Here is a 24,687-nt window from a genome sequence, read left to right as displayed (position 1 = left end):
GTTGTAGCCTCACCTGAGCAGAGAAGGATCACCTCCCTCGACATGCTGACAACACTCCCTCTAATGCAGCCCAGGATACCATTACCCCTCTTTGCTGCAAGGGCACATTGCTGGCTTGTGGTAAACCAGGGCCTTCAAGGCCTTTTGTGCAAGGTGCTTTCCAGATGGGTGGCCCCCAGCAGGTACTGGTGCGTGGGATTGTTCCTCCTCAAGTGCAGGACTTTGCCCTTCCCTTTGTTGAACATCCCAAGGTTTCTGTAAGCCCATTTCTCCAACCTGTCAAGGTCCCTCTGGATGGCAGCACAACCCTCTGGTGTACCAGCTACTCCTCCCAGTTTTGTGTCATCAGTGGACTTGCTGAGGCTACACTCTGCCCCATCATCCAGACCTTTAATGAAGATGTTGAACAGGACTGAACCTCATATTGACCCCTGGGGTACATCAGTAATTAATGGTCTTCAACCAGATTTCATACCACTGATCACCACACTCTTGGGCCCAGCCCTTCAGCAAGTTTTCAATGTATCTCACCATATGCTCATCCAGCCCATACAACAGCTTTGCTGTGAGGATCTTATGGGAGACCATATCAAAAGTCTGACAGAAGTCAAGGTAGACAATATGCACTGCTCTTTCTTCATCTACCAAGCCAGTCATTTCATCATAGAGGGTTATCAGATTGTTTACGCATGACTTTCCCTTTGTGAATCCATGCTGACATAAAGTGATTTGCCACAAAGATATTTACCCCTTTGCTAAAAGCAGTCTCACCCTTGACTAATACTCCACCATGCCTGTAAGGTCTTGATGAAATTCACTTGACTGTCATCTGTCCAAGAGATTTAATGGGAAGGGCTGAACTTGTCCATCTCTGTCTTGTCCTGAGAGCACAGAGGGGTTTCACAAAAGCACCCCAAGCCATGTGTGCAGCAGGACTTGCTGACAGCTGCCTGGCCAGCCAAAAGCCAGAGCCACTGCCTTAAGCACCTCCTTCTTCACCAAAGCAATTTGTGCTAGGAGCTTTGTTCCGGGTCTGGCTTTGACTTGCAGAACTACGACCATGTTGGTCAAGTCTCCTTCCACACTGGGACCACAGCCAGCAACATGCAGCACCGAACAGGAGACAAGAAACAGCAGCATCCATGTGTTTTGTCTTTATTCACAGGGGACAGGAGGCCACTGTTTCATCTTGAGATCTATCTTGGCTGCTTAAGCTGAGAGGCCTCACCAGTTCTGCAGGGCTTCAGTCCCTCTTACCTATGGCTGTTACCTAGAATTAGCCAGTGCTAGCCCTTGATTATGGCAGAGCTGACATGCCTTGTGGAGTGTCTGCAGACAGGGAACGGGATAAAGGGCTGCTATATGCTCCCATCACATATCAAGAGGGAATGAGTTTGCCCCAGCAGTGGTCACTGGGAGAGGCACTTCCTTTCTTGTTCTCTTTGTTAAAAAAAAAAAAAAAAAAAAAAAAAAATCAAAGCTTGTCTCAGCTCACATGGGGCTGGAGCATGATGGAGAATTGAGTGTCTAGGGTGTTCAGCTTTTAACCACGCAGAGCAAAACCAATGCTCTGGAAAGACTGAAGAATCATCAGAGGGAGCAAGGCTAAGGGTCCCTACTCCAGGCTTCGTGGGATGCCTATGAAACTTTGTTTTCAGTGGGGTGAGTCAGCCCAGCAGCATGGGCCAAAGGATCTTTCCTGGCTACCATCCCACCACATCCCCTTCCCTGGCTCCCACCAAGTCCCTGCCCCAGTCCAGCTGCCCCACCTTGCTCTCCAGGCATTCCCAGACCTGCAGTACAACCCCACCAGGCTCTCCTGGGACACGGCTGTTGCAGCACTACCACGCCAGGGGAGACTAATTCTCACCCTGGGCAAGGGAGGGCACTCCATGGGCAGCCCCGGGGACAACATACTGCAGGGACACAGTGTCCTCCACCAGGACACAATGAAAGGGACAGAGGCCAGGCAAGAGCATGCTCTGAAAAAAGGGGAGCAGAGGACTCCAGGGCATCCACTTTAATGCTACCCAGCTGGGACCTGTGGATGCCCCATATGGGGATGGTAGGCAGCCCAGGAACCACTACACACTGCTGCCCTGCCTCAGACAGGCTGCTCAGGAGCTGCCTTTCATCATCCATTGCTCATTTCTTTCAGAAGAGGCTGGTTCTCCCTTAACCTTATCTTACAGACCCAAAATCACCCATCCAAGAGCAAAACCGTTCCAAGTAAGATATGACAGACACACCTCTGACCTTCTGCAAGCCAACCTCCAGGCTTAGGGTTGAGCCAAAGGCTCAGCTAGGAGTCCCACCACACACAGGGCCACTGAGCACCAGAGGGGCTCCCCACCCAAGCCAGGCAGTGAGACTGCCAATAGATGCCAGCTGCTATGTTTATATAATCACATACCCAGTATCACCTACCAGGTCCTTGCTGACCCCCACCTGTGGTGGGAAGGGGTGTCAGACACAGAAAGGGATGCTGTTGAGGGACTGAGACCTGGAGGTGCAGAGACAATCAGGGGAGGTATTACACACCATTCTCCCAACTCCCAGTGGCACTGTGCAGTGCCTGCCAGAAAACCAGGCTGCTCAGACCTGAATAGCAATGGCAGGAGGAGGCAACCCCACCCCAGTCACAAAATCCATGCCACACTCAAGCTGCCACCTCCACCACAGCCCATCCCTTCCCTGGGATGGAGACCACTGTGATACTAAATCAGCTGTTGAATGCTCTTCCTTCCTTACCACCTTTGAGGTGAAGATCCTGACACCAACATCTCTCAGGACCCTCTTCCCAGCCCCCTCCCAGCAACACTGAGCCTGGCAAATACCTTATGGCAAGTAATTTTACGTTATTCTGCATTTACACAAAAATAGAGCAATTCTATATTTATAGAGATTTATAGCCGGTTCCGTGCTGGAGGAGTTACTGAGCAAGGCCAGGAGCTGTGGGCGGTCCAGGCTCCCGAGCAGCCGGCTGCTTCTCATTCAGCATTTCCAACATACAAAATTAAAGGCATTCGTCTCCGTCTGGTTTCTTAAATAGATAAGGGGGGAATGAACGGACAGTATGTACAGAAGGGCAGTGGCAGGGCCTGAGCGCCCTCTGCCCCCAGCCTCACGCCTGCCGCCTGGGGTCAGTGAGGCCGGCTGCTGGACTCTGAGGGCTGCCGCTGCCGAGGAGGAGTGTAGCCATTCAGGTAGCCGTTGCTCTGGCGTTTGCTGAGTCCTCCGTTAAGAATGTCCTGGATGTGCTGCACTATCAGATTTATGGCCACTGTGAGCAAAAGGGAGGGAAAGACATGGGGGAGAGATTGCATTAGGATCACTGCAGATAAACTAGAGCCAAGCCAGAGACGATGACCCTGCTGTCTCCCCTGCTCCTATCCTCTCCTATCATGTGGTGGGGAGCTGCAGCCCTGCAGGGAGAAGCTGCCCTGCTGGGACTTCATCCCTCTGCCCCAGCTGAGCACAGCCCTCAAGCCAGTATGGTCAGGCTGATTCCAGCCAGGAAGAGACCTGGCTGTCCCAGTTGCACATCTGGCCTTGGAGAAGCACATTTCCCTTTGTGTGGGATGAACCAGGAGTTTGCCTGGAAGCACTGCACATAGATGGGCTCCCAGGCTTTATCAGAGGAGCACAAACTCCCAGTCACTAATGCTCCAGGCAGCAGCAAAGGGGAGAGGCTCATCTCAGCATGTGTGTAGTAACAGTGCTCTCTCGGGTGGCAGTGGCTTGAGTCACGTCCATGGCAGGTCCTGCTACCTCCTACGTAACTCTGCCGCAACCGCAACAGCCCAAAGTTGGCTCCAGGATGTAATGGCAGGGTCTGGGTCCACTCACCTTCATTATCTGCTCCTCTGGGAATGATCACGTCAGCATACTTCTTGGTCTGGGAGGAGAGAAAGCACTGCGTTATGGGGAAAGTGGAAAGCCACCAGGCTGGGGTACTGTTCCTGTTTCCTGGGGCAGGTCCTTCCCCTCACCAAACCCAAACCCCATAGGAGGTATGTCATTGTTGATAATACATTTTGGATGCTCTTATTTGTCTTCTGCTCTGTGTTTTGAGGGCCATGCTTTGCATCTTTACTCCATCTTCAGGAGCTCATACAGATTCCAGTAAGAGGCAGTAAGAGATATCCTAACAAAACCTGAAATTAAAAAGCCTCATGATCGCAAGACTCCAGCAGCTGATGCTTTTGGGAACAACCTCCTCCCTGAATCCAGCCAGACTTGGTACAAGAGCAAGAGTTGGCATGCCTGGGCTGTGTAGACATGCAGGGTACAGCCATATGATCTGCTTGGGCTGCAGGGAGAATTTTCTGTGAGCATCGCTTGCAAAAAAGGTCTGATTCGGGACACCAGTCCTGACCCATTTTCACCTGCAGGTGCCAGTCTTAGTTTCCTCCCCTTTTTGTGTCAGCTTTTACAGCTGATCAGCTTCCTGACAGCCAAGCTCTACCAGCAGTAAACAAACCAGCCTGCTGGGTGAAGGGTGTCATCTGACACCTCCAGGTGCTTCCAGCCATATCAAAAATCACCAGGACATGCTGGACCATTTCAGTGCTGGACCAGCTGACCCAGAGCTGATTTAGGAGTCAATAGTGGGTGCTGAGCCTGCCCAACACCCACATGCAATTGCTCTGCAGCTGAGTGCACCAGCACATTGGAAGTGGGAGCAGACCACTGCAAAGCTGGTGGGTAGGGACAAAGCAGTTGTTTTCTACCCTCCTTGTTTCACATTTCATTCTCCTACAGACTCTTCAACAGAAGAGACTGATGCAGCATCTGCTGCTTTGCAAAGCTGCGGATTTACCTTGCTGGGGACTTGCAAGGAAGGGAGCCACCAAGCTGGACCTGCCTATCAGGAAAAGACTTTCTGGGATAACACTGGAATTGGACCTCGGTCCCCAGAGCCACAACCAAGTGAGACAGAGAAAAGGGTGCTGCCCAGAAACCAGGAAAACATCTTGTACCACAGAAAGAATCAGCCCCTCTTATGGGAAAGGGCAGAGCTGGCCACACAGACAGGCACAGAGATGTTCCTGAGGCTGGAGGCACAGGTTCAATTCCTGCCTGTGGTGCTGGCCAGCAGTTCCCAGGTTGCAGGACTCTGCTGGCTCAGTTCTTCCAGAATTAGAAGAAATTCCTCATATAACTACATCTGCTTGAAAAGCCTTGAGAACCAAGGCATGGGCTCCTCTCCATGACAGCCAGGAGAGGTATGCAATGGCTAGTCCTGCAAACGTACTATTTCGCCTGCAAGTTCTGCAGGACCGCAGTGGTCTCCCACATGCAAAGTCCCTGTTTGCTAGGGAGCCTTGCCTCTGTTATCAGCTCCCAAAGTAGCTTCCTTTCTCGAGGAAGACCTTGCAACCCTGGCCCCGAGCAAGGTCTGTCTACTCTACACCTTGGCCTCTCACCAGCCAGGAAATGCAATCTGCAAGGCCACATCCCACACCACAGAGTGAAGGAAGAAGCTCCCCTGCTCTCCCAAGCATCCAGCCAGCAAGAAGCCAGCAGCACTGCAGGGTGAAAAGGGCAGGCAAGACAGCTCAAAACAGGAGGCAGACACAGCAGACACTGCCTGGGGGCAGGGATCTCTCCTCCGGCTACATGCAGCCAAGGATCTTCCCTCCAGGGCTGCCATCTGCTGAGCTGCCTGGTGTTGGTTTGTCAGACTCTGTGCAGGGAAGGGTTTCTCTTGCCATGTCGGCCTTCCCATAGGGGAAGGTGACCTCACCAGGAAGGCAGTGGCCGTATAAATAGTCCCCATCTCACTCTGCCCGGCCAGCACTAGCACCCCCATTTTCGCCAGTGCCTGCAGGGAGGGAGCAAGGCAAGGCAGGCTGACCTGAGTTCTGGGGCACTAAATGCTCCTTTCTGAGGAACTGGGCAGGGTATGAGGCATTTTTGGCAGACCCCGTGGGTGTCACTCCCCTTACTTACTGGCAAACAGAACTCCTCGAAGGCAGGCTTGACGAAGGTGATGTACTGAGATAAGATCTGCTCGAGGTCCCTGCCTCGCTCACTGATGTCTCGTAGCACTATGGGGAAGACGCAAGGCACAGTCAGGAGCTGAGACATGAATCACTCCCTCCCCCTTCCCTTCAGTACAGCCTTTGGCCAGCCACCTGGGTATTTTGCCTGAGGTCTCTGTTCCTGGAAGCTGCTGCCCACATGTCCCAGCACACCCCAGCCCAGCTACATGCTTTTAACCCGCTTCCAAGCTTTCCCAGGAACCAGGGGCTGGCTGACCTGACCAAGGGCTTTTCTTGGCCTCCCTCCCTTCTCAGCTCTGCAAGCACATTCCAGCTGTCCCCAGTCCTGACTGTTCCCAGCCTCAACCCTCGCATCCCTCCTGTCACTCTGCCTAGCCCTTGGCCTAAGGATGGGGCTTTCTCTCAGTTATCCCAGTGCAGAGGTGCCCAAGAACAGAAAAGCAATGCGGTTCACCCATACACACATTAAGGCGCAGTTTAACTCAGGTCTGCAGAGGTGATGAGAGTTAAAGTCACCCACCTACCCAGCTCTGCCAGGCTCCTTGTGCTGTCCCCAGCTGAGTGGGATGGAAAGGCAAAGCAGGCTCCCACAACCAGAGGCTGAGGAGATGCTTGGAGGAGATCAGCTCAGGAGGAAGCCAGGAGGCAGGAGAGCAAGCTGGCCTCCTGCTTGTTCTGCCGTTCAGGCCTTGCACCCAGTTTGCATGAGGTATTTGGGCCATTGCCATCTCCAGTCCAAAGCCACTTCAGCGTGGACAAGTGCCCCAGTTCAGCAGGAATTCAATCTACGGGTAAGAGCCAAAACAGCCCTGTGGCTGAGCAGACAGCTCTTGGCTCTCCCCAAGGGGCTGGCTGGCTGGCTTCTCCCCAGCATGCTAGCACCTGGCACTGCATTCAGAGTGAGCTTTCTCCCCATGCCAAGCAGAGCCAAGCCAGAGCACTGCCAGCCTGCATGACCTGCTCGGCAGCCACTGCCCGTGTGCTTGCAGGGCCAGGACAGTGCTGTTCTCCCAGTGCTGGTTTGGCACCATCCCCGCAGCTCTGTTTGCCCTCAGCCAGCAGCTTCGCAGCATGCCCTTTCGCAGTCCCGTGCAGGGGAGGCGATGGGGGGAAGAAGGGGCAGGCAGCAGGATTTGTCCCAGCTCCCTGCCTGTTCCAGGAATGGCTCAGTCTGGCCCAGGCTGCTCTAGCCAGCTCCATGCCTTCTTCAGAGAGCAGGAGCAAGCCCCAGCTCAAACAATACAGAAAAACAGGCAAGGAAAATAAAACAGAGAGACTTTTCTTTCCCAGGTCCCACACCCTGTTTGTTGGCTGCTCTGGGGTGGGGACAGAGCACAGCGAGGGTGTATTTACAGCACACCCGGCCTGGGATGGCATGCAGGAGGCCTGCGAGCTGCACGGGGTGAGTGCCCAGGCTGCAGGGGCTGGTCCTGACAGGGCAAAACTCTCTTGCCTGCTCCCAGGGCAGACCACAGCAGGGCAATCACCCCACACACAAACACGAGTCAAGCACCCACTGTCTTGTACCTGGCCCCAAAGCAATGAGTCCCAGCAACCCAGACTAAGACCACACACCCTATCTGGAGGTATCACCCTCTACTTGCAGGGCAGGAAAATGTCCCAAGGACAGATCTGCACCCATCCAGAGCCAGCAGGCAGACATCACTCAAATTAGTCCCGAAACACGCACGTGACACCTGACTTGGTCTTTGTTTTACAGAAGCTGGCCGAGGACAGGGCAGCGAGGGACCTCAGCCAGAATAAGCTTTGCATGGATCAGGCTGTTTGAGGCACCTGACAGACCTTGCCCCTTGCACTCTGGTAGCAGCATTTTTCTTGGGAGAGGTGCTGAGATGGGGACAGCGTGAGTTGCATGTACTGAACCCCAGCACTATTGATTAACTGAGCTGTCAGCTACATTTCCAGGAACCTCATCTCCCACTGCTGCTCAGCTGGGAAGCCCATTGCTGCAACTCTTCAGGACTTTTGGGAGAGCAAGATGACTCAGGGCCATGTCACAATGCAAGATCCTGACTTTTGCTACAAGCTGCCTCCAGCTACATTCCAGGGACATGATTGTACCTTCAGCACCTCACACACAGGCTCTCCTTTCCCAGAAATGCCAGGGAGACATACAGTAAACAGATTTACTGCTGCAGTGGTCCTACCAACTCCTGACCACAGGCCAGGAGACTGCCAAATGGTCAGCTCCCTATCAGGAGGCTGATGAGTTGCCCTAAGTAGGAGACACCAGCACCTCAACCAGCCTAGCTACCCCTTTGCAAGGCTTTAGCGATTGATGGTGGGTGGGAGAAATACCCCAAGAATGGCCTGGGCCCACGCGGCTCAGGACTCCGTTCAACAGCTGCAGCACAACAGGGTTTAGCTGTGTATTGCGGTTGGCAGCTGGATGGTCTTGGTTCTTAGTCAATGGGATCTCAACCAGTTCTCAAGCTCTGAGCTCACAGTTCTGTACTAAGTCCGAAGGGACTGAACCACACACTCCAGAGTATGATAGGGATGCACACACAGTCATGCGGCACTGCAAATGCACAAGGCAACGCCTTGCCTTTAGACAGCTGATACAAGGCACTGCCAAAAATGTATTCTACCCCATGGCTGGGTGTGAACCCAAGTTCTTGCACAGCACAGTCTGCTTAAGGGATAAGGCTCACATTGCAGGATCTTGCAGATGCAAATCTGTGACCTGCTAATACATCTCCCTGCAATGACTGTGCTGTCACCTCCCTGGATGAGTCATGCAAGAACAGTGGGCAGGGTCAAGAAGGATGCATAAAAAGGAGATTTTAATCAGCACTGATGACATTCCAACAGAGGAGGAGGCTGTGTATCCATCTGACAGCAGGAGGGCAGGCAAGACCAGTTCTGTCGCAGCGTGGAACGGTCCCATGCACACGAGCAGTCCCAGGCTGATGCACTGAGACACAGAGGTCTGGACAGGACCTCTCCTCTAAGTCACCATCTGCATCCCCAGACACCCTATGAAGGCTGTCAGAGCCAGGCAGGGGTAGGGACAGTAGAACAGTAGGGGTAGAACTGAATTCTGCCCCAAGAGTCCCCAAAGGCTTTCTTAATCATCCAGGAGGCTCAGGTGCTACATCAGTGACCCCAATCCTAAAGGCTGCTTTGAAATGAATGGCATCTCAAGCCATGCAGACCCTGCAGAGCTGGAGTCCCTCCTATGTCAGCTGGCAACCCACAGCCAAGCCAGCTGGACATGGGGAGTCCTAGAGAGGGATATTCTGGTTTCTAGGGCTCTTTGTCCCCGAAGCCATCCAGTGCCAAGTACCACAAAGAGGCTCCACGCTGTGCTGGCTGTGCTTGCACAGACCAAGAGGTACAACCAGACTCCTTATCCGCACCATCCACAATGGACACCCTCACACCCAAATGCCATCCTCAGAGCACACCTATACTCCAAGTCCTGAGCAGATCCATCAGGCACTGCCTTCTGATTGAACTGTCGAGATGCTTTGCCTTACCCATTGCACCCTTCCCCTGCTGGTACCTGCTGACTGTCAGTAGCTGCCATTCAGCTGATGGCACAGGGCTGGTGCCACAGGGTCATGTGGGAACACAGCATGCTCAGTAGTCACACTGCTGCATGCATCAAAGGAGGAATCCCAGACAAGGTAGCAAAAACCCCACTGAATCCTAAGAGACATGGAGCAAGGTGCTCTCCACTGCCATAAGCTGCCCTATGTGACATTCTGCACTGGGGAGGAAAAACTCCCTGGCTCTTTGCTAGCAGCAGCACAACTTTGCGCCAATTCCAGTTCTGCTCTGGTCACTGTCACCTGCCTCTGCAACCAGCTTCCCAGATCAGTTAAGTAACATTTCTGTCCCTGCTGCACAAGGCATGTTCAGGCCTCACCTCTGCGGGACAGCCGAGTGTCTGCATCCGTGTCCACAAACAGCTTCATGCGGAAGAGATCCCGCACCTCCTGGCTGTAGAAGGCCAGGATGCCTTCAAAGAGCACCACGTCGGCAGGGTAGACAGTCACCGTCTCCTCTTTCCTAGCAGAGGGAAGGAGAGTCAGAATATGCTGATGGTGGGAAACAAGCCAAGAAGAGGTGGGGGGAAACAGCGGTGCTCCTAGGCACTGCTCCAACCCTGGGACATCACTGCTGCACCAGGGGGGCAACCAAGGAGAGAGCAGACCTACCCCACCGCGGTGAAGGGAATCCAAGGCATACGTACGCTTCCTAGAAGGACAAACAGCAGAGCAGGAAGCAGACTAGCCCTTGTCCCCCCACCTTGGCCAGCTGCTGCTTGCAAGTGTTATGTGCCAAGCTGTAAAGCCCAGAAAGCCTATGTATGGGGCTTGACCCATGGGAACCTGCAAGGGCCAACTCTGCTCCCCTGGGAACCAGGCAGCACTCCCCTGACACTGCAGCACTTCTGTGGGAAATGGAGCAGGGTCACACCATCCATGACCAACACAAGCATGCAAAAACAAGCCAAACACATGCAAGGGAAGAGTTACAGGAGCAAGAACTGTCATCCTCCTCCTTTCCTGGCAGTGCCAGGCCATTTGAGCCTGGAAAACTTGTTAAAGCTGCAAACACAGAGTTTATGGGGGGAGGAAGTGTGGATGGGGGAAGAAAAGGGGGGCCATAACCCCCCCTCCACTGATGCCTGTATGTTGCTGGATGCCACTGCATGGCTGCACAGCTTTCCAGACCCTCAGACTGTGCCTGTATCTGCACTGGATCCTCTAACCAAGGGGTCTGGCATAGTTAGGATTGAAACTTTCAGTTGGCACGTTAGGCGCCTAAGAGTGGTGCAAGTGGAGGGACAGGCGGTTTGGGCTGGCAGGTACTGCGCCGCAGGGCGTTAGCAGAGGCACAGCAAGGCAGGAGCAGCTGTTAGACCTGGAGTGGGAGACAAAGTCATAGACAGGAATCTGGACCGTCTTCCCTTCCGTGATCTCTTTGAGCGTTTTCACGATCAGCTCATTGTCAAAGGCATCTGAGGAGAGAGGAAACATTACCCGAGGCAGCCTTGCAACCTCTCCCACCCACCAGACACTGAGCTTAGCCCAGCCAGAGCCACTGGCACCCTGCACTGGGGACAGACAGGCACACAGACTTGGGAGGAAAGCCCTGCATGTCCCCATAGGCATAGCAAGGCCCAGCTCTCCTGGAACCCCCGGGGTTTCACTGCTTTGCACCAGCCTGGGATCTGGCCTGCAGAGATCAATACTGCCCTTGTATGGTGATGCTGACAGCCCAGGCTCGGGAAGGCATCTTCCTCCAGGGCTCCAGCCCTTGGAGAGACTGCAGCAGTGTTTCAGTCTCGAGTCACTGGACAGACAGGGCTCTGTTTGATCGGTGCTCACTGCCTCCAGTCATTGTCCTCGTGGGGACGAAGGGACAGCAGCTCTGGAATTTCCCCACCAAGCCCGGAGACAGTCCAAAGAGCCCCTGTTGTAGCAACAGGGCACAGCCCCCTCGGTAGAGGGGTTTGCAGAGCAGCTGCACAAGACGGTTCCCTCCTTGAATGAGGGACACAGAGCTGCTGGCTCCAGGGGGCTGTGACAGGCCAGATCTCCCTGGTCCCGACCCAGCTGCACCAGAAAGGTTTTCAAACTGGGGGATGCTTTTGCAGGGAGAAGAGGAGCGTCTTAAGGAGTTTGAGGGTTCACAACCTGCCCTTTCTCATCCCAAACCCTCCACCTGAGGCAGTTTCTCTCCCAAGAGAGACAGAGGCTGTACTGCAGGGGACACAGGTGGCTTGCCAGGGATGCACCCTGCTCCACAAGAGCTTAACTAAGCCACCCGCTCCTGCCCCATGAGGAGACAGAGTCCCAGTGTCCATGCAAGGCTCTCCACTGGTGGAACAGGGGGTCCCACTCCAGCCCTCACCCCCCACTGCATGGCAGAGCCCTGGTGCTGTTCTCCATTCACCTGGGTGGTCAAAATTGAACTGGCCTTTGAGTGCTTTGGATTTCTGCTCTGAGGTGAGGACCCTGTAGAAGCTGTCTTGACTCACGATCACCACCTGCTTCTGGCGGTAGTCCACCTCGTTCTGGCCCAGCAGCTGGACGATCTTGGAGCATACTGAGGACTGGGAAAGGAACAGCAAAGGAGGCAAGTCAGCAGCGAGTGGTGTCTGAGCCACACAGGGAGGATGTCCACAGGTAACAGCCATTCCTGGGTGCATGGGGCACTGCTTGCTGGATCTAACAGATGCTAACAGTGGCACAGCCACTGAGGGAAAAGTGCTCCAGAGGCATCACCATGGGGCCCTTCAGTGTGAAAGCAGCACCAAGCTTGCTCCCTGCCTTCCTCTTCTCCATCCCTATGGCCTGCCCACAGCTCCTATTCTGGGCACAAATGGCAGCAAGAAACCAGCTGGCTGCTGCCTGGGTTCAGCTGCATCCCCAGGGCCCCCGTGGCCAGCTCCAGCCTGCCCAGCAGCTCCGCAGGGAGCAGAGCTGCGTGTGGTACCAGGGCTGAGCCTCCTCCCTGGGAGGCGGCCTCAGTGCCTTGGTTCCCCCAGCTCTGGTCCAGCCCAGAAACCCCACCACATCATGGGCAGGGAGGGAGAGCGCCCTCAGAGAGGGAGAGCCAGGTTGTTTTCATACCCTAAACAAAGCCCAGGATGAAAAGACACTGGGAAGAGAGCCCTGGGACTTTATCAGCGATGCCTGCCACAGCTGCCAGGGCTGGGAGGAGCAGCCGCAAGCATATCCTGGTGCTTCTTGGCACAGAGAGGCTAAGGGCACTGCAGAGCCAGCGGCTGAAGAGCCACGTGGCTCTGGCTGCTGGTACAAGGTCCCCACAAGCACTGCTGGCACAGGGATCGGCACCTCACACACCACATGGAGCGGGCTGGGTGCCGGTGGCCAGCATCGACTCTCTGCTGGCACTGCAGCAGGCACCAGCTGCACAGCCGAGGGTCATGCCAGACCCCACCATCATGACTTGAATCAGAGTACAGCTTGGGGGACAAATCCCAACGCCTGCTTCAGTCCCTTCTCCTTAGTCATACGAGTCCTTGGCCGCTGCACAGCACAGCGGCGTTAACTGCATCACTAACTGGCAGCTGGCACGCCTGCCCCAGCCAGCGAAAGCCAAGGTCAAGCCGGCGGGGGAGTGCGCTGCTGCCTGCAGGAGCCATATCCATCAGCCCCGCTCCTGCCCCGCTGCATCCACTGTTCAGGGAGAAGCGGGTGCTCCTGGTGCCAAACTAAGCTGCTTTGTCTCCTGCGAATCATGCTTGCTGCAGATGCCCAGCTGAGCTGATCCTGGCCTCAGTTACCACAAATACTCCTCACTGAGCGCTCTGCTTTGCAAAGAGAGGTTTGCTTGCTCCAGCCTGCCTCCCACAGCCTGCCCGTGGTTCTTTCCATGCTCCCACCTCCCTGCTGGCTCAACCACCTGCTCTGTACCTGGCTGGCAACCTCCAGATACAGAGCTGAAAACAGTGGTGAGAGGGACAGGGAGGGGAACACATGCCTGGCAGAGGAGGTCACCCCAGCAGGCAGAGGGCAAGGCTGTTTGCCGGAGAAGCTGGAAGATTTGACGGCATTCCCGTCCCCAGAGACTGTCTCTTCCCCTCCAGGCCAGGCTGACCTGACTTGGCTGCGCTGTGAGTCAGCCCCAGCCCAGCTGGAGAGCCTCCGCACACAGCACTGCTGCAGAGCAAACTGGCTTGGGCTGCCTGACAGCAGTCCTTGTGGCCCTGGGCACAAGTTTGGGTTTCAGGTCAGGGATGGGGTCTCCCTGAGCATCCCACCTTCTTCTCCTGCCTCTCATGGCTGGCAAGTTGTGCTTCCCAAGCCACGTCGGCAGTCCTGCCCTGCAGCAAGCTGCTACCACCCAGAACAAAGCACTTCAAATCTGTGCCAGTCACTCACCCTTCAGCAGGCGCAGACACAAAGCCAGAGCCCATTCTCTGTTTCCTCTGTTTTCCCACTCCCCACATACTTCTCCAGCATGGTTCAGCCCTATTGCTTATCCAGCTGTATCCCATAGGTTTCACAAAAACAGGGCGCACACAGTGCCTCTCCTCCACTTTTCCTCCCTGCTCTCTCCCCCAGACGCTGCTGCCTTCCCGTGCTGCCTGTGCAGCGAGGAGATGCAGCGCAGCAGGGTTCAGCCTTGGCCACAGCTGCCAAGGACACCAAACTTCCCAGGCTCTTTGCAGTTAGGAGTAAACCACCTCCCAGCACAGCCACCCAGAGAGACCTCCAGCCTGTAGATCAGCAGGGTCCACATGGATCTGCACCAGAAACAGCTTTCCCCAGCCCAGGAGAGGGAGTAGGGCTGCTTTACTCTGGATCAGTGAAAGGAACACAACAGTTGCCTTCACACTCTCCCCTTGGACCTCAGCATGTAGATAGACAATAAAATAATTTGAGGGCATCAGACAGTTCCTGTCAGTCTTTCTTCTGCCTTACGCACACTAATCTCTGGTCTACTGATCCTGGAAAGCTGAGAAAAGAGTCCCCATCAGCTCTGAAAATCACCCTCCTGTTCCATACCCCACAACTTGAGACACCTGATGGTGAGAAAAACCCAAGGAGAAAGTAGCCTTCAGCAGCTGGAGACCAGAACACGTTCTCCCACCTGGGCCCAGGATGAGGATTGGAGCATATCCTGGCTGCATTTACCATCCAATGCTCTGGGGTGGCAAGTGCCTCTTGCAAAAGCATCCAGGCAGATGCTACGGACCCTTCCCTTTTCTCTGGTGGGCTTTGGAGAGCTATCAGAAGTGGTGGAGAAGGATGATCACAAGGACATCCTGCTCTCAGGACTGAGCTCAGGTTCAGCATACCATGTTGCCCAGGTGGGCAGGAATGTCACCTCTGGGTTCTAGGAAAAGGCACACCTGTCACCTTGGTCCCGCAGGTGTGGGCCACTGCACTGCTCACACATTATACCTGCATAAGTGCAGCAGGACACAGGGACAGTGGAGAACATGGCATGTTCCTCCAACCCAAGGGTTGCATTCAGCTTGCTTTACTGGGGCAGCAAACCTTGGCAAGGTCTAAGTGAAGAAGGTTTTTCCTTTCCTCAAGATCATTTGTGATGGAAACAAGAACGGTTCATGAGGGGCATTCTCTGATGCCAGTCTGAATACCTCCTACAGCTGGACAGGCAGTTTTTCCCCTTGGTTGATAAACACCCTATGTTAAGGAGGAAGAAAAACCAGAAACACAGAGGTTACAAATTCCCCTATGCAGTGGGAACAGAAACTCCCAGCCTCAGGAAGCGTCCCTCCAAATGAATGACGCATGTCCCCTGCTTAAACCCCCTTTCCTAAACCAGCACTGCATACATGCACGTGACTGATATTAATCAGAAATGTGAAAAATCCACTAATAACTGGAAATTATAGTAGTTAGGCTCTGGGGAGGCCTGCAGATGCCCAGAAAGACCAAGACCAAAGCATGACTGTGAAGTACTGTGCCAGGGTGCAACCAGCCTGGATGCATGGTAACCCAGGGGACACATGGTGCTGACAGATGCACTTGGCACCCACTTGAAGGGACAACCTGGGCTCAAATTCCTTCCTTTGCCAATTCCTAACTGCTTCTCCCAGCAGAGAAGATGACAATTGTTTCTTCTCTGAGAAGCCCAGGACTGCAGAGGCAAATGGAGGATGACTTGAGGAAGATGACATGATGCTATAGATGAATCCCAATACGGAAACCCTGGGATTTGAGCCTCATCCCTAGCTCTGCCCTGTGTGACACATCTCATCTACAGGAAGATGAGAGGCATGACAGGGCTCCTTGCCTCTGCTCAGCCCCTTCCCCAGACCTCCATTGTCCACACACCTCGCCATGACCTAAAGCAAACACTGATGGTGATTCAGCCGCAGCGCACTCCTGGCAACAGGAGGCTTTCTCAAGCAAAAGCCTTCCCCTCCTCCAGAACTTGTTTAAAACTAAATATAGACAGGACACAGCAGCCTCTGAGCCTCCATGGTTGCCAAGCAGACCTTTCCCATGTTAGCCACATGAAACCGATGCAGGACTTTCCAAGCATGCAGGCAGGGAGCCCCGGGCTCTCTGCTATTGTTCATGACCTTCCACAAGCTGCAAGGGGAACTCAGCTCCAGGTTTGAGCAAACTGGCTGCGACCCACTGAGCTACACTCCCCCAGATTTTGTGCTTGAGCTGCTCCCTGGGAAAGCTGTGCAAACCAACCCACACCACACACAGACGGTTGACAGGGAGGTATCTGCACATCACAGCACAAGAAGCAAACTCAGAGATGTTATTCTTGAACAGAAGCAGCTGCAGCTCCCCTTGCAGGATTCCTCCTCTGAACCAAGCACACAAATAACCAGTGTTTAAGGAAGAAGTACAGCTTTATTCTGCTGGGAGGGGAAGATGCAGAGGGCACCTGGGGAAGAACTCCAGCATATTTTCCCAAAAGGAGAGAGGTGGTGCACAAGGGAAGAAACTCAATGAATGGGTGTTTGGAGCCCTACCCCTGACATTTATTTGAAAGATATTAATTACATTACATATTTAATTCACATTCACTCATGGCCTATAGCCAGCTGCTCAGATATTCTTCAGGAGTTAACTAATTCCCCAATATTATTATGCAGATTATCCCACAATCCCTCTTGGGTAGCTCTGATCAGCCAGTGAATTCCAACTTCAGACAGGTATTAGAGACAAAGCTGATGGACAGTGCTACAGTTAACCATCATGTGAAGGTACCAGGCAGGACACAGCTGATGCTTTCAGCCCCATGTTTGCTGCGGCAGACAGGGCAGTATGGGTACTTCTGCCCCTGGCTAGTAAGGCCCGTCCTGGGCTAGGAGGAATCCATAAACCTTGTGCATATTGATATGCTAAAACCCACTTGCTGAGAGCAGTCCATCCCTCCCCAGGGAGCCTGGCACTGCAGAAGGACATCTACACCGAGCTGCTCGCTAGGCTCCCAATACAGCAGCATGGAGGACCTCCCATCTTCCCAAGGACTCTAGACTAGACACCTAGCAAAAGGGACTTATGCCAGATAAAGTGATTCCAGCACTAAATAAATACTGAAGCTGCCAGTCCCCTCAGGAGCAGCTAAAGGGACAAGGGCTGTGCCAGAAGCAAGACCTACCAAGAGAGGCACGTGCTGGGCTCCAGTGTGGAAGGAAGAGAGGCACAGACTCCCACCACTGCTGCAGGCTGCTCGCTCTGAGCCAAGACACTGCTCACCACGAGGACAGTCCTCCCCAAGAAAGCAATGCCCTTGGCCCACAACAAATGGTACAGCCAGGAGCAAGGACAGACTGCAGCGGTCACATCCCACTTCCCACCAGGGAGAGAAGCCCAGAGGTTGTATCTAGGGACACCACTGCCATAACCCCCCTCCTGTAGGATCTGGATGTGAGCAGGCTTGGCAGAGGCTGTCAATGGCTTTGCATTGGCAGGAGCCTGATTGGGGTATCCTCATCACATGCCTGTGGATAAAACAGTCTCCAGTTTGGGATCTGGCAGGATCTTCCCTAAGGTCACATCAGGGACCACTGGGTCCCTGTTGCGTTTCTCTGATGTCCCCTGTAGCATGGTTCCCTTTCCAGGCATCACAGGGGACTTTTACTCAACTGGGTCCCTGAAATCAGGAGCCATGGTAATGCTGCCCTTCCGTCCAGCTTATCTCCTCCAGCACACTAGTTACAATTTTGGTCTCTTTTTGTAAGGTTATGTTAATTATAGAGTATTAGGAAGTGTTTGGTGGACTGGGGTGGCACACAGAACAGATACCAAATTGGGAAGGGTCCCAGAGCATCTATTAAATGTCTGCCTGTGACTGCAGAGAGCTAGTTCATGACCCACGCAATCCTTTCCAGTCCTAATGGAGCACATCCGTATGGCAGCACTGGGACTGGAAACTTGCTATTCTTGTACCAAAAGCCTGAGCCTCCACCCAGAGCTTTCCCAGGCAGGTTCACCATTCCTGCCTTTCCCTTTGTGAGCCACAAGCCAACCAGTCCAGGACTGGGATAGCCAGGTTTCTGTTCACTCACCCTGGGATGCTGCACACATGGTCAGCAGTCCCGGGCTGGAGCATAAACAGGCACACACAAACACACAGGATCTGAACACAGATTACACGCAGAGAGGGAAGCAAACCCCCTAACACAATCCCTCCCAATCCACCAGTTTTGGACACAGGATATTCTTCTCAAGCCTCTGCTGCAAACTCCACAGCCTGGAGCTGGCTGAGCCCACAGGACTATGGTAAGCAGGCTCCATAACAAACTCACACATATTCAATCAGTAACAGGAAAGGGCTGACCCATCAAAACGTCCTGTGTATCAGTCTGATCAGGGGCTGGCACAGAATAATGTTCTAGTAGAAAGTTTGACGAGTCTCTAGCACACGTTGACACCAGCGTTTAACAAGTCAGACCTTGTGATTCAGGGTTCCTGCCAGCCACAGAACAAGCGTCACCAGGAAATGGTGCTGAACCCACACAGGACTACTGCAATCCCTGCTAGTCCCCCTCCCACGGCTCTCCCCTGGGTTTCTTTGCCTGGCATCCAGGTGGTGACATGGTGGCAGTGACCAACAGGCTGCTGTGGGGGACCTCAGGCCTTGCTAGTGTAGGGGACTGAGCTCTATCATGCAAGAAGCCCCATGTGGAGAGGGAACTGCCTCATGCAGAGATGCACTGCAGCTGGGGCCACTGCTTCCCTGAGGACCAACACACTGGCTGTCCCACCCTGGCTGGGTAATACCAGCCTTCTTCAGCCTCCTGGCTAGCTGACTCCTCTAGGCAGCCAGCTCAGCCTCAGACAGCATTTTTGGTGTTTAAAGCAGAAGTGTCTAATGGATTAACAGTGAAGAATACATCCGGCTGAAAACACACTGCAATTTTGGTGCTCTGCAGCCTGGAAACTCTCAGTCTGCATGTTCAAACAGACATTTCCAATGTTATGTGCTAACTCAAGATCCAAATGATGCAGCCACTGGGCCACAGTGGTACCCATATTCAGCCCTCACTAGTTTGGGGGCTGGGCAGCCAACAAAAGCTTTCAGCCCTTTGTAAATCCATCTTTTCTTACAACCTCCTGTTGGAAGGTAGCAATCAGCATCTCACTTTGCAGCACGTGGGGACAAGCAATTAATGCTTCAGCCTGAGTTCGAAGAGCTCTCCCCACCCCTGCAACCACCCCAGCACCAGATGGAGTGAGCCACTCCAGCCAGCAGAGCTGCAAGGTCCCAGGAGCTAAGCTGAAGTGAGGACACGTGAAGCGCTTAAGGAGGTATCCCAACACTTTCCAGCTCATCTCAGTAGTCAGTTTGCTGAACTTTCCTCCAGCCCGCAGCCTGGCTGCCTGCCTTGCATGCTGCAGTCCTTGGTAGTCAGGAATCTCTTGTGGGAGGGAGGGAAAAAGCTGTTAGCACAAAGACCATGGGTATAAGAAGGTAACAAGAACTTGAGCAAGGCACTTGAAAGCATATAGGATGAAAGAAAAGGCTACAACCAGCCTTGGGAATCCCTCTGAGTAAATAAGGCAGTTGCAGTCCTCTCCAGCTTTGACACAGGAGCAGGTCTTAATGCCATGTCATCTCCTCCACATCAGGAGACTGCAGCAAACTTTGCCCAGGCTGCACAGTGGTTGGATTTTGGGGGACAGTGAGAGAAATGCTGCCTCCCAGCAAGCTTTTGTGAAGAGCGTGTCCCAGCTGAGCCAACACAAAACAGCTACCATGCAGCTGGCACTGCCCTCATACAGGCTGCAGCGTCACAGCCTGCCCAGGACCTCTGCGGCTCCCCACTTTTGCTCCCAACACAGTCCAGATTTCCTTTAAGATCGAAAACCAGGAGAGTGCTCAGGTTTCTACCTCCTATTGAGTACAAAAAGTTACTCAAGCCTCTTTCGCTCACTAGGGAACAGCAGTCAGCCTTTGAATTTGAGTTCTCACCAGTCTGCCTTTAAGAAATACCAGCCAAACACTCCCCCCAGCTCTTTGGGGAAGGCTGGCCACTTCGGATGCCAGCTTCCCCAGGGCACCACACGACACAACAAGTCATGGCAAGCTACAAACAGGATCCCTTCCTTCCACAGCCTGACTGTGCTGGTACATCAAGAGGGATAGGGGGGGACTGTGGAGCCTTTTTCCCCCCATCAGCAGTGGGAGGAGCTGGGGGGGGCCCTTGGAAGGCAAATGCCCTCCGTTATCTTCAGACTGGTGTGCTGCCAAAGGGGTGTGTTATGACAACAACCCTCAATTGGCGTGAAGGCGAGTCGGATAGCTTTGTCGCTTTCCCAGTGGGAAAGGTGCCTGCTTTGCTTTCCCTCTAGGAGCATTTTGTTTTCACCCAGCGCCAGCACACGGGCACAGCAGACCATGGGCTGGATTTTAGCTGCAGGCAAGCCCTTAGCTGAGCAAACCACACCAGCCCCACCACTACTTTCCTGGTGCATGCTGAGGCACTCAGCATCACCTGGCACCAGGCACTGTCACTAGCCGGATGGGGACAACCCTGCTGCACCCCTGCCTTGCAGCTGCAACAAATGTGAATTTGAGGGTCTGTGTGCACAAGCCCCAGGTCCTTTTTTCCTACTACTTCTCCTCGAGCAAGCTTTTTTTGCCAGCATATTTCTTGCAGTCTTTTCCCACAAACTTTGTACTGATCTACTGGATTCCCTTCAACGGGCAGCACTGCACAGAGGTTTTTAGCAGCCAGCAGTCACCGGAGGGGGGGAAATCAAAGCTGAGAGACAGGAAAAGCCAGTCAGTATATCTCCCTCGCTAGAAAGAACCATTTCCCTATTTTTTTCTACGGCAGCCTGCCTAAGCATTTTCACTTTGAAGTTGAGAACAACTGTGGCATATTGTACTGTAATCACTGCTTTTACCTTGTGGGCCAGAGACACAGTGTTCAGAGACATAACAGTTCAGCAGCGCCAGACACGATGCTGTTGGGACAGCTAGAGAGGCAGACCCACGCATCAGAGAGCAGACAAACCGAGTGCGTTTGAGTCACCAGGAGCTGTACTGCAGGAACAATCCAGCTTTGGTTCCCAGTGGAGGAGATTGCATCCTCTCTCACCATCCCTCCCCTGTTATATCTGGATTTTTCCCCCTTGCAGTAGCAACAGCAGTCCAAGAATCAATAGGGTACTCAGAGATGCATTCTTAAAACACTGTTATTATGGGCTGAGGTACAGCAGTTGGTTAATGCCATCCTTTCAAGAGAAAAAGGGGCCCCCCTCCAAACACAAATCAACCCAGAGATACAAGGCTCTATCTTCCTCCTGTGGTGGCCCACATTCAGCTTCCTTAACACGAAATATTTCAAAGGTATTGCTACTTCCAAATCTATGAATGGTCTCTGAAACACCTCTTAAAAATGCAGGTAGAATGTCTTGTGCTGCCCTGCATAGGAGGGCTGATTAGCTGTGGATCTGGTTTTACTGCTCTTAAACAAGAAAACCAAGTAATTTTTCTTTTCATATTAAGATAGAAAGCAACCTACCTCAGGTTAAACAAATAAAGAAAAACCCACCGTATGAAATAACTGGGGGGGAGCCATAACGTTGCCGAAGTTGCCCTGCGCTGTAGTTTGGGTGTAGCAGCCCTCCAGAGAAAACCCGCATTAACCCCGGCCGGAGCGGCTCTCCCCAGCGCGGCTGGCCCCGCAGCCCTCCGCCCCGCTCCTACCTGCCGCTGCCAAGGACCATCCCCTCCCGGGCGCAGCAAGGAGGTCGTTCTGCCGCTGTGAGTCAGCATTTACTGCAGAATTTCCACTCCTGCTACCCCAAAGTTGGCCAGAAAAGGGCACCCCCATGCACGACCGACACCATTTAAAAAAAAAAAAAAATTAAATAATCGCATCGCACCCAGCGCGCCCTACGGGTCTGCTGCGGGGCGAGCAGCCCTTGGGGACACTGCAAGTGAAAGGGTGACGGAGGGGAAGCGCTCATTAAAGCCACGGGAGCGAGGATTTTGCAGGGGGGATGCCGCCTGCATCCCGGCCGGGCCGGGGCCGCCCAAGCCCCGCGCAGCCCCCAGCCCTGCCCGCTGCCCTCCGGCAGCCCGCCCGCCCCCCCCCCGCCCCGCGGCGAGGCGGAGGGGAGCAGGGTCCCAGCCGGAGCGGGGTAAAACCTGCACCCACCTCACACCCCCCTCCCTCCACGCGTCCCCGGGGCTGCCGGCCGCCGAGCTCCCGCAGCCGCCGCCCGGGCAGAGGCCTCGGCGGCCCCGCTCTCGCCGCCGCCGGCTCGTCCATCCCCGGGCCGTAGCGTGCACCGCCGGGGCGGTGAGCGAGCCCGCCCGACCCCGCCGCCGCCTCCCCCGGCCCGGCGGGGCCCCGGGGCAGCTGCACGTGGCGGGGCGGCCGCTCGGAGCCGCCGTGCTGCCATGTGGCCGCCGCGCCCGGCGGGAGGCGCGGGGAGGGGAGGGGAGTGTGGGGGGGAGAAGGCTGCGCCGCGGAGCTCCCCTTCGCGCCATCCCACCCCACCGGCGCTGCCCCCGGACCCCGCCGCGAAGCCCCCCGCACCTTGCCGCTGGCCGTGCCGCCGCTGACCCCGATGAGGAAGGGCTCGCCGCCGCTGGGCTGCCCGTGCTCCTCCAGCCTCTGCTCGCTGTCCCCCGCCATCCTCCCCTGCTCACAGCAGCAGCAGCAGCAGCGCCGCCGCCTCGCCTCCTCCGCCTTCGCTCTCCGTGCGGGGCTGGATTTATCTGATGAGTCAAGGGCCTTCCTCCCCGCCTGGTTCACATCCCCGGCGCTGCGGCTCCCTGCCAGGTGCCTGCTGCAGCTGCACATGCTCCGGCCCAGCCTGCCGGCGGGCTGCGCGCCGCAGAACGGCGCAGAACGGCACGGCACGGCGGCCACATGGGCCCGCACCTCGCCGCCGCCTTCCCCCGCCCGGGGACAAAGGTGATGCGACCACCCGGTGCACCGGCCCTCGCTCCCTCTCCCCGCCGGCTTGGTTTGCCCCTCTGCCCGATGAGTCCTGCCGCCCACTCGCCATCAGCCCCCGGCGAGCGCTGGGACCACACCAAGGTGGTCCCCAACAGGACCCCCGTTGTATGTCCCCCACCCGGGCCCTGGTCCGTGAGAACTTAGGAACGCTTATTAACGGCCCCAAACCAGGAAGAAAAACTACGCTTATGTCTTTGGCAAATGGGACCCGTCCGGGAGGAGCCGCGAGCGCTCTGGAGGCCAGGATTCAAAGTCAAAATGCTCTTGACAAAATGGAAAAAGGCTCAGCAAAATGTAGGGTGCAAGTCCACGCGGGCAAGTGCCAAGTACTGTACTTAGGTTGGGGTAATTATCCGTGAAAATGCAAGATGGGAACCTGCTGGCTAGCCAGCCCTTTTACAGATAAAGATCCAGGAGTACAGTGGATCAAAGAGTCAATGCCAATGCCCTGCTGCTGTGAAAAAGGCAAACATCCCACCGGGACTTATAAACGTAGGTAGGATGCGGTAGCTAACCCTCTGCCAGGTACCAATGCCACTGGGTACCGTGTTTCAAGAAAGGTAAGACCTGATGGAGAGTCTCCAGTGGGGTCTCGGGAACACCTTGAGGTCTGGCTTTGCGCTAAACTGTGTGTGTTTAGTCTGGGGAAGAGACGGCTGCGGGGACACATGATAACCGTTTCCAAATACATAAAAGGCTGCCACAAACAGGAAGGGAATACATTTCTCTTACCCATGGGGATTGGAACAAAATGTTGCCAGCTCAAATTGCAACAAGGGCAATTCAGGATAGACATTCAGGGACATTTTCTAAGTGTGAGAATGGTTAAGGCCTGGAATAGGTTGTTTAGGGAGAGTAAGGACTCTCCATTCCTGAGGATTTAAAAAAAATGCACTAGGCAAGCTCCCGTATAAAAAGTTTTTAGTAAAGTCGATCCTGCGTTGGGGCAGGAGATGGCTTAAGCAATGCCCTAAGGTTCCTCCTGCCCCTGTTCACAGGACCATAAGCTTCAGCAAGGTTTTTAACTTCACACTTCAATACAGCGAAACAGGTGTGGAAATGTTTGCCAGATGGGTCCCACGTCCCAGCCCTCATCATGCAGGATGTGAGAAAGGATCTTCTTGGGAAAGCATGGCCCCTCTCTTCCCACCGCTCCCAATTCTCCTCCAGCCGTGCCCCCGCGGACTGCGGCTTGTGGCATTGGAGCATGGCACTGCGCACGGCCAGTGCCAGGGGAGGAAGTGCTATATGCGGACGAGAACTTCCTGCGGGGATGAATTCCAGCGGATTCCCACGGCCTCATGCCAGTTTCCAAGCGCTGACTGTGGGCACGGCTCCTGCGCACACCGCCGGGCCCCAGCAGCTATTCACAGCTCTTCTTTCTTACCCCCACACCAACACACCCATATCTGAATGGCAAAACCCCCTCAGCGTGTTGTGACCTCCGGGTTATTTGGTTCTCAAGAGAGGCTCACTGCTGCCAGACTCTCTGCTGCCCTGCTTGGAGGCAGATCAAAACCTCTGCTGTGCTGAAGCTGTTTTGGACTGTGCTGTTCGTCCACCTCAGAGCTGAGCATCTCTGCAGGATGCCCATTGTGGCATTTCATCACCAGTTCCCCTTCTAAACCAGACGCTTGACACGTGGCAGGAGCAGACACACTTGTAGAGGGAAGGATAAGTGAATGCCTCTTGACGGGCCCTCGAGGGGTACGAGCTAAGGATATTCAGGGCTTATTTATACAGAACACAAGG

At 54.5% G+C, this 24,687-nt stretch overlaps 1 protein-coding gene across 1 annotated transcript; it reads right to left on the bottom strand.

Annotated features, from left to right (window-relative positions):
* Positions 1–2,834: 2,834 nt before the first annotated feature.
* UCK2 (uridine-cytidine kinase 2) lies at positions 2,835–22,833 on the bottom strand. The gene is made up of 7 exons (XM_052801727.1): positions 22,510–22,833; positions 11,940–12,099; positions 10,905–11,001; positions 9,904–10,046; positions 5,956–6,053; positions 3,850–3,898; positions 2,835–3,283 (listed from the first exon to the last, which is right to left on the bottom strand). Exons 1-7 carry the CDS (start codon positions 22,774–22,776, stop codon positions 3,144–3,146), a joined length of 954 nt encoding a protein of 317 aa, XP_052657687.1. The 5' UTR covers positions 22,777–22,833; the 3' UTR covers positions 2,835–3,143.
* Positions 22,834–24,687: the final 1,854 nt, after the last annotated feature.

This window comes from Harpia harpyja, chromosome 11, assembly GCF_026419915.1.
Source record: "Harpia harpyja isolate bHarHar1 chromosome 11, bHarHar1 primary haplotype, whole genome shotgun sequence".
Taxonomy (NCBI): domain Eukaryota; kingdom Metazoa; phylum Chordata; class Aves; order Accipitriformes; family Accipitridae; genus Harpia; species Harpia harpyja.
The sequence above is the reverse complement of the archived record's forward strand: the minus strand, read 5'-3'. Positions and strand labels throughout refer to the sequence as shown.

Bases quoted from the DNA above. Each gene is read 5' to 3' on its own strand.
- UCK2 (XM_052801727.1), bottom strand. From the start codon at position 22,776: ATGTGCAGCTGCAGCAGGCACCTGGCAGGGAGCCGCAGCGCCGGGGAT. The intron at 11,002-11,939 runs GTGAATGGAGAA...CTCTCTCCTCAG, and splicing joins GTTCAATTTTGACCACCCAG to ATGCCTTTGACAATGAGCTG. The intron at 3,284-3,849 runs GTGAGTGGACCC...TTTTGCTCACAG, and splicing joins CAGAGGAGCAGATAATGAAG to TGGCCATAAATCTGATAGTG.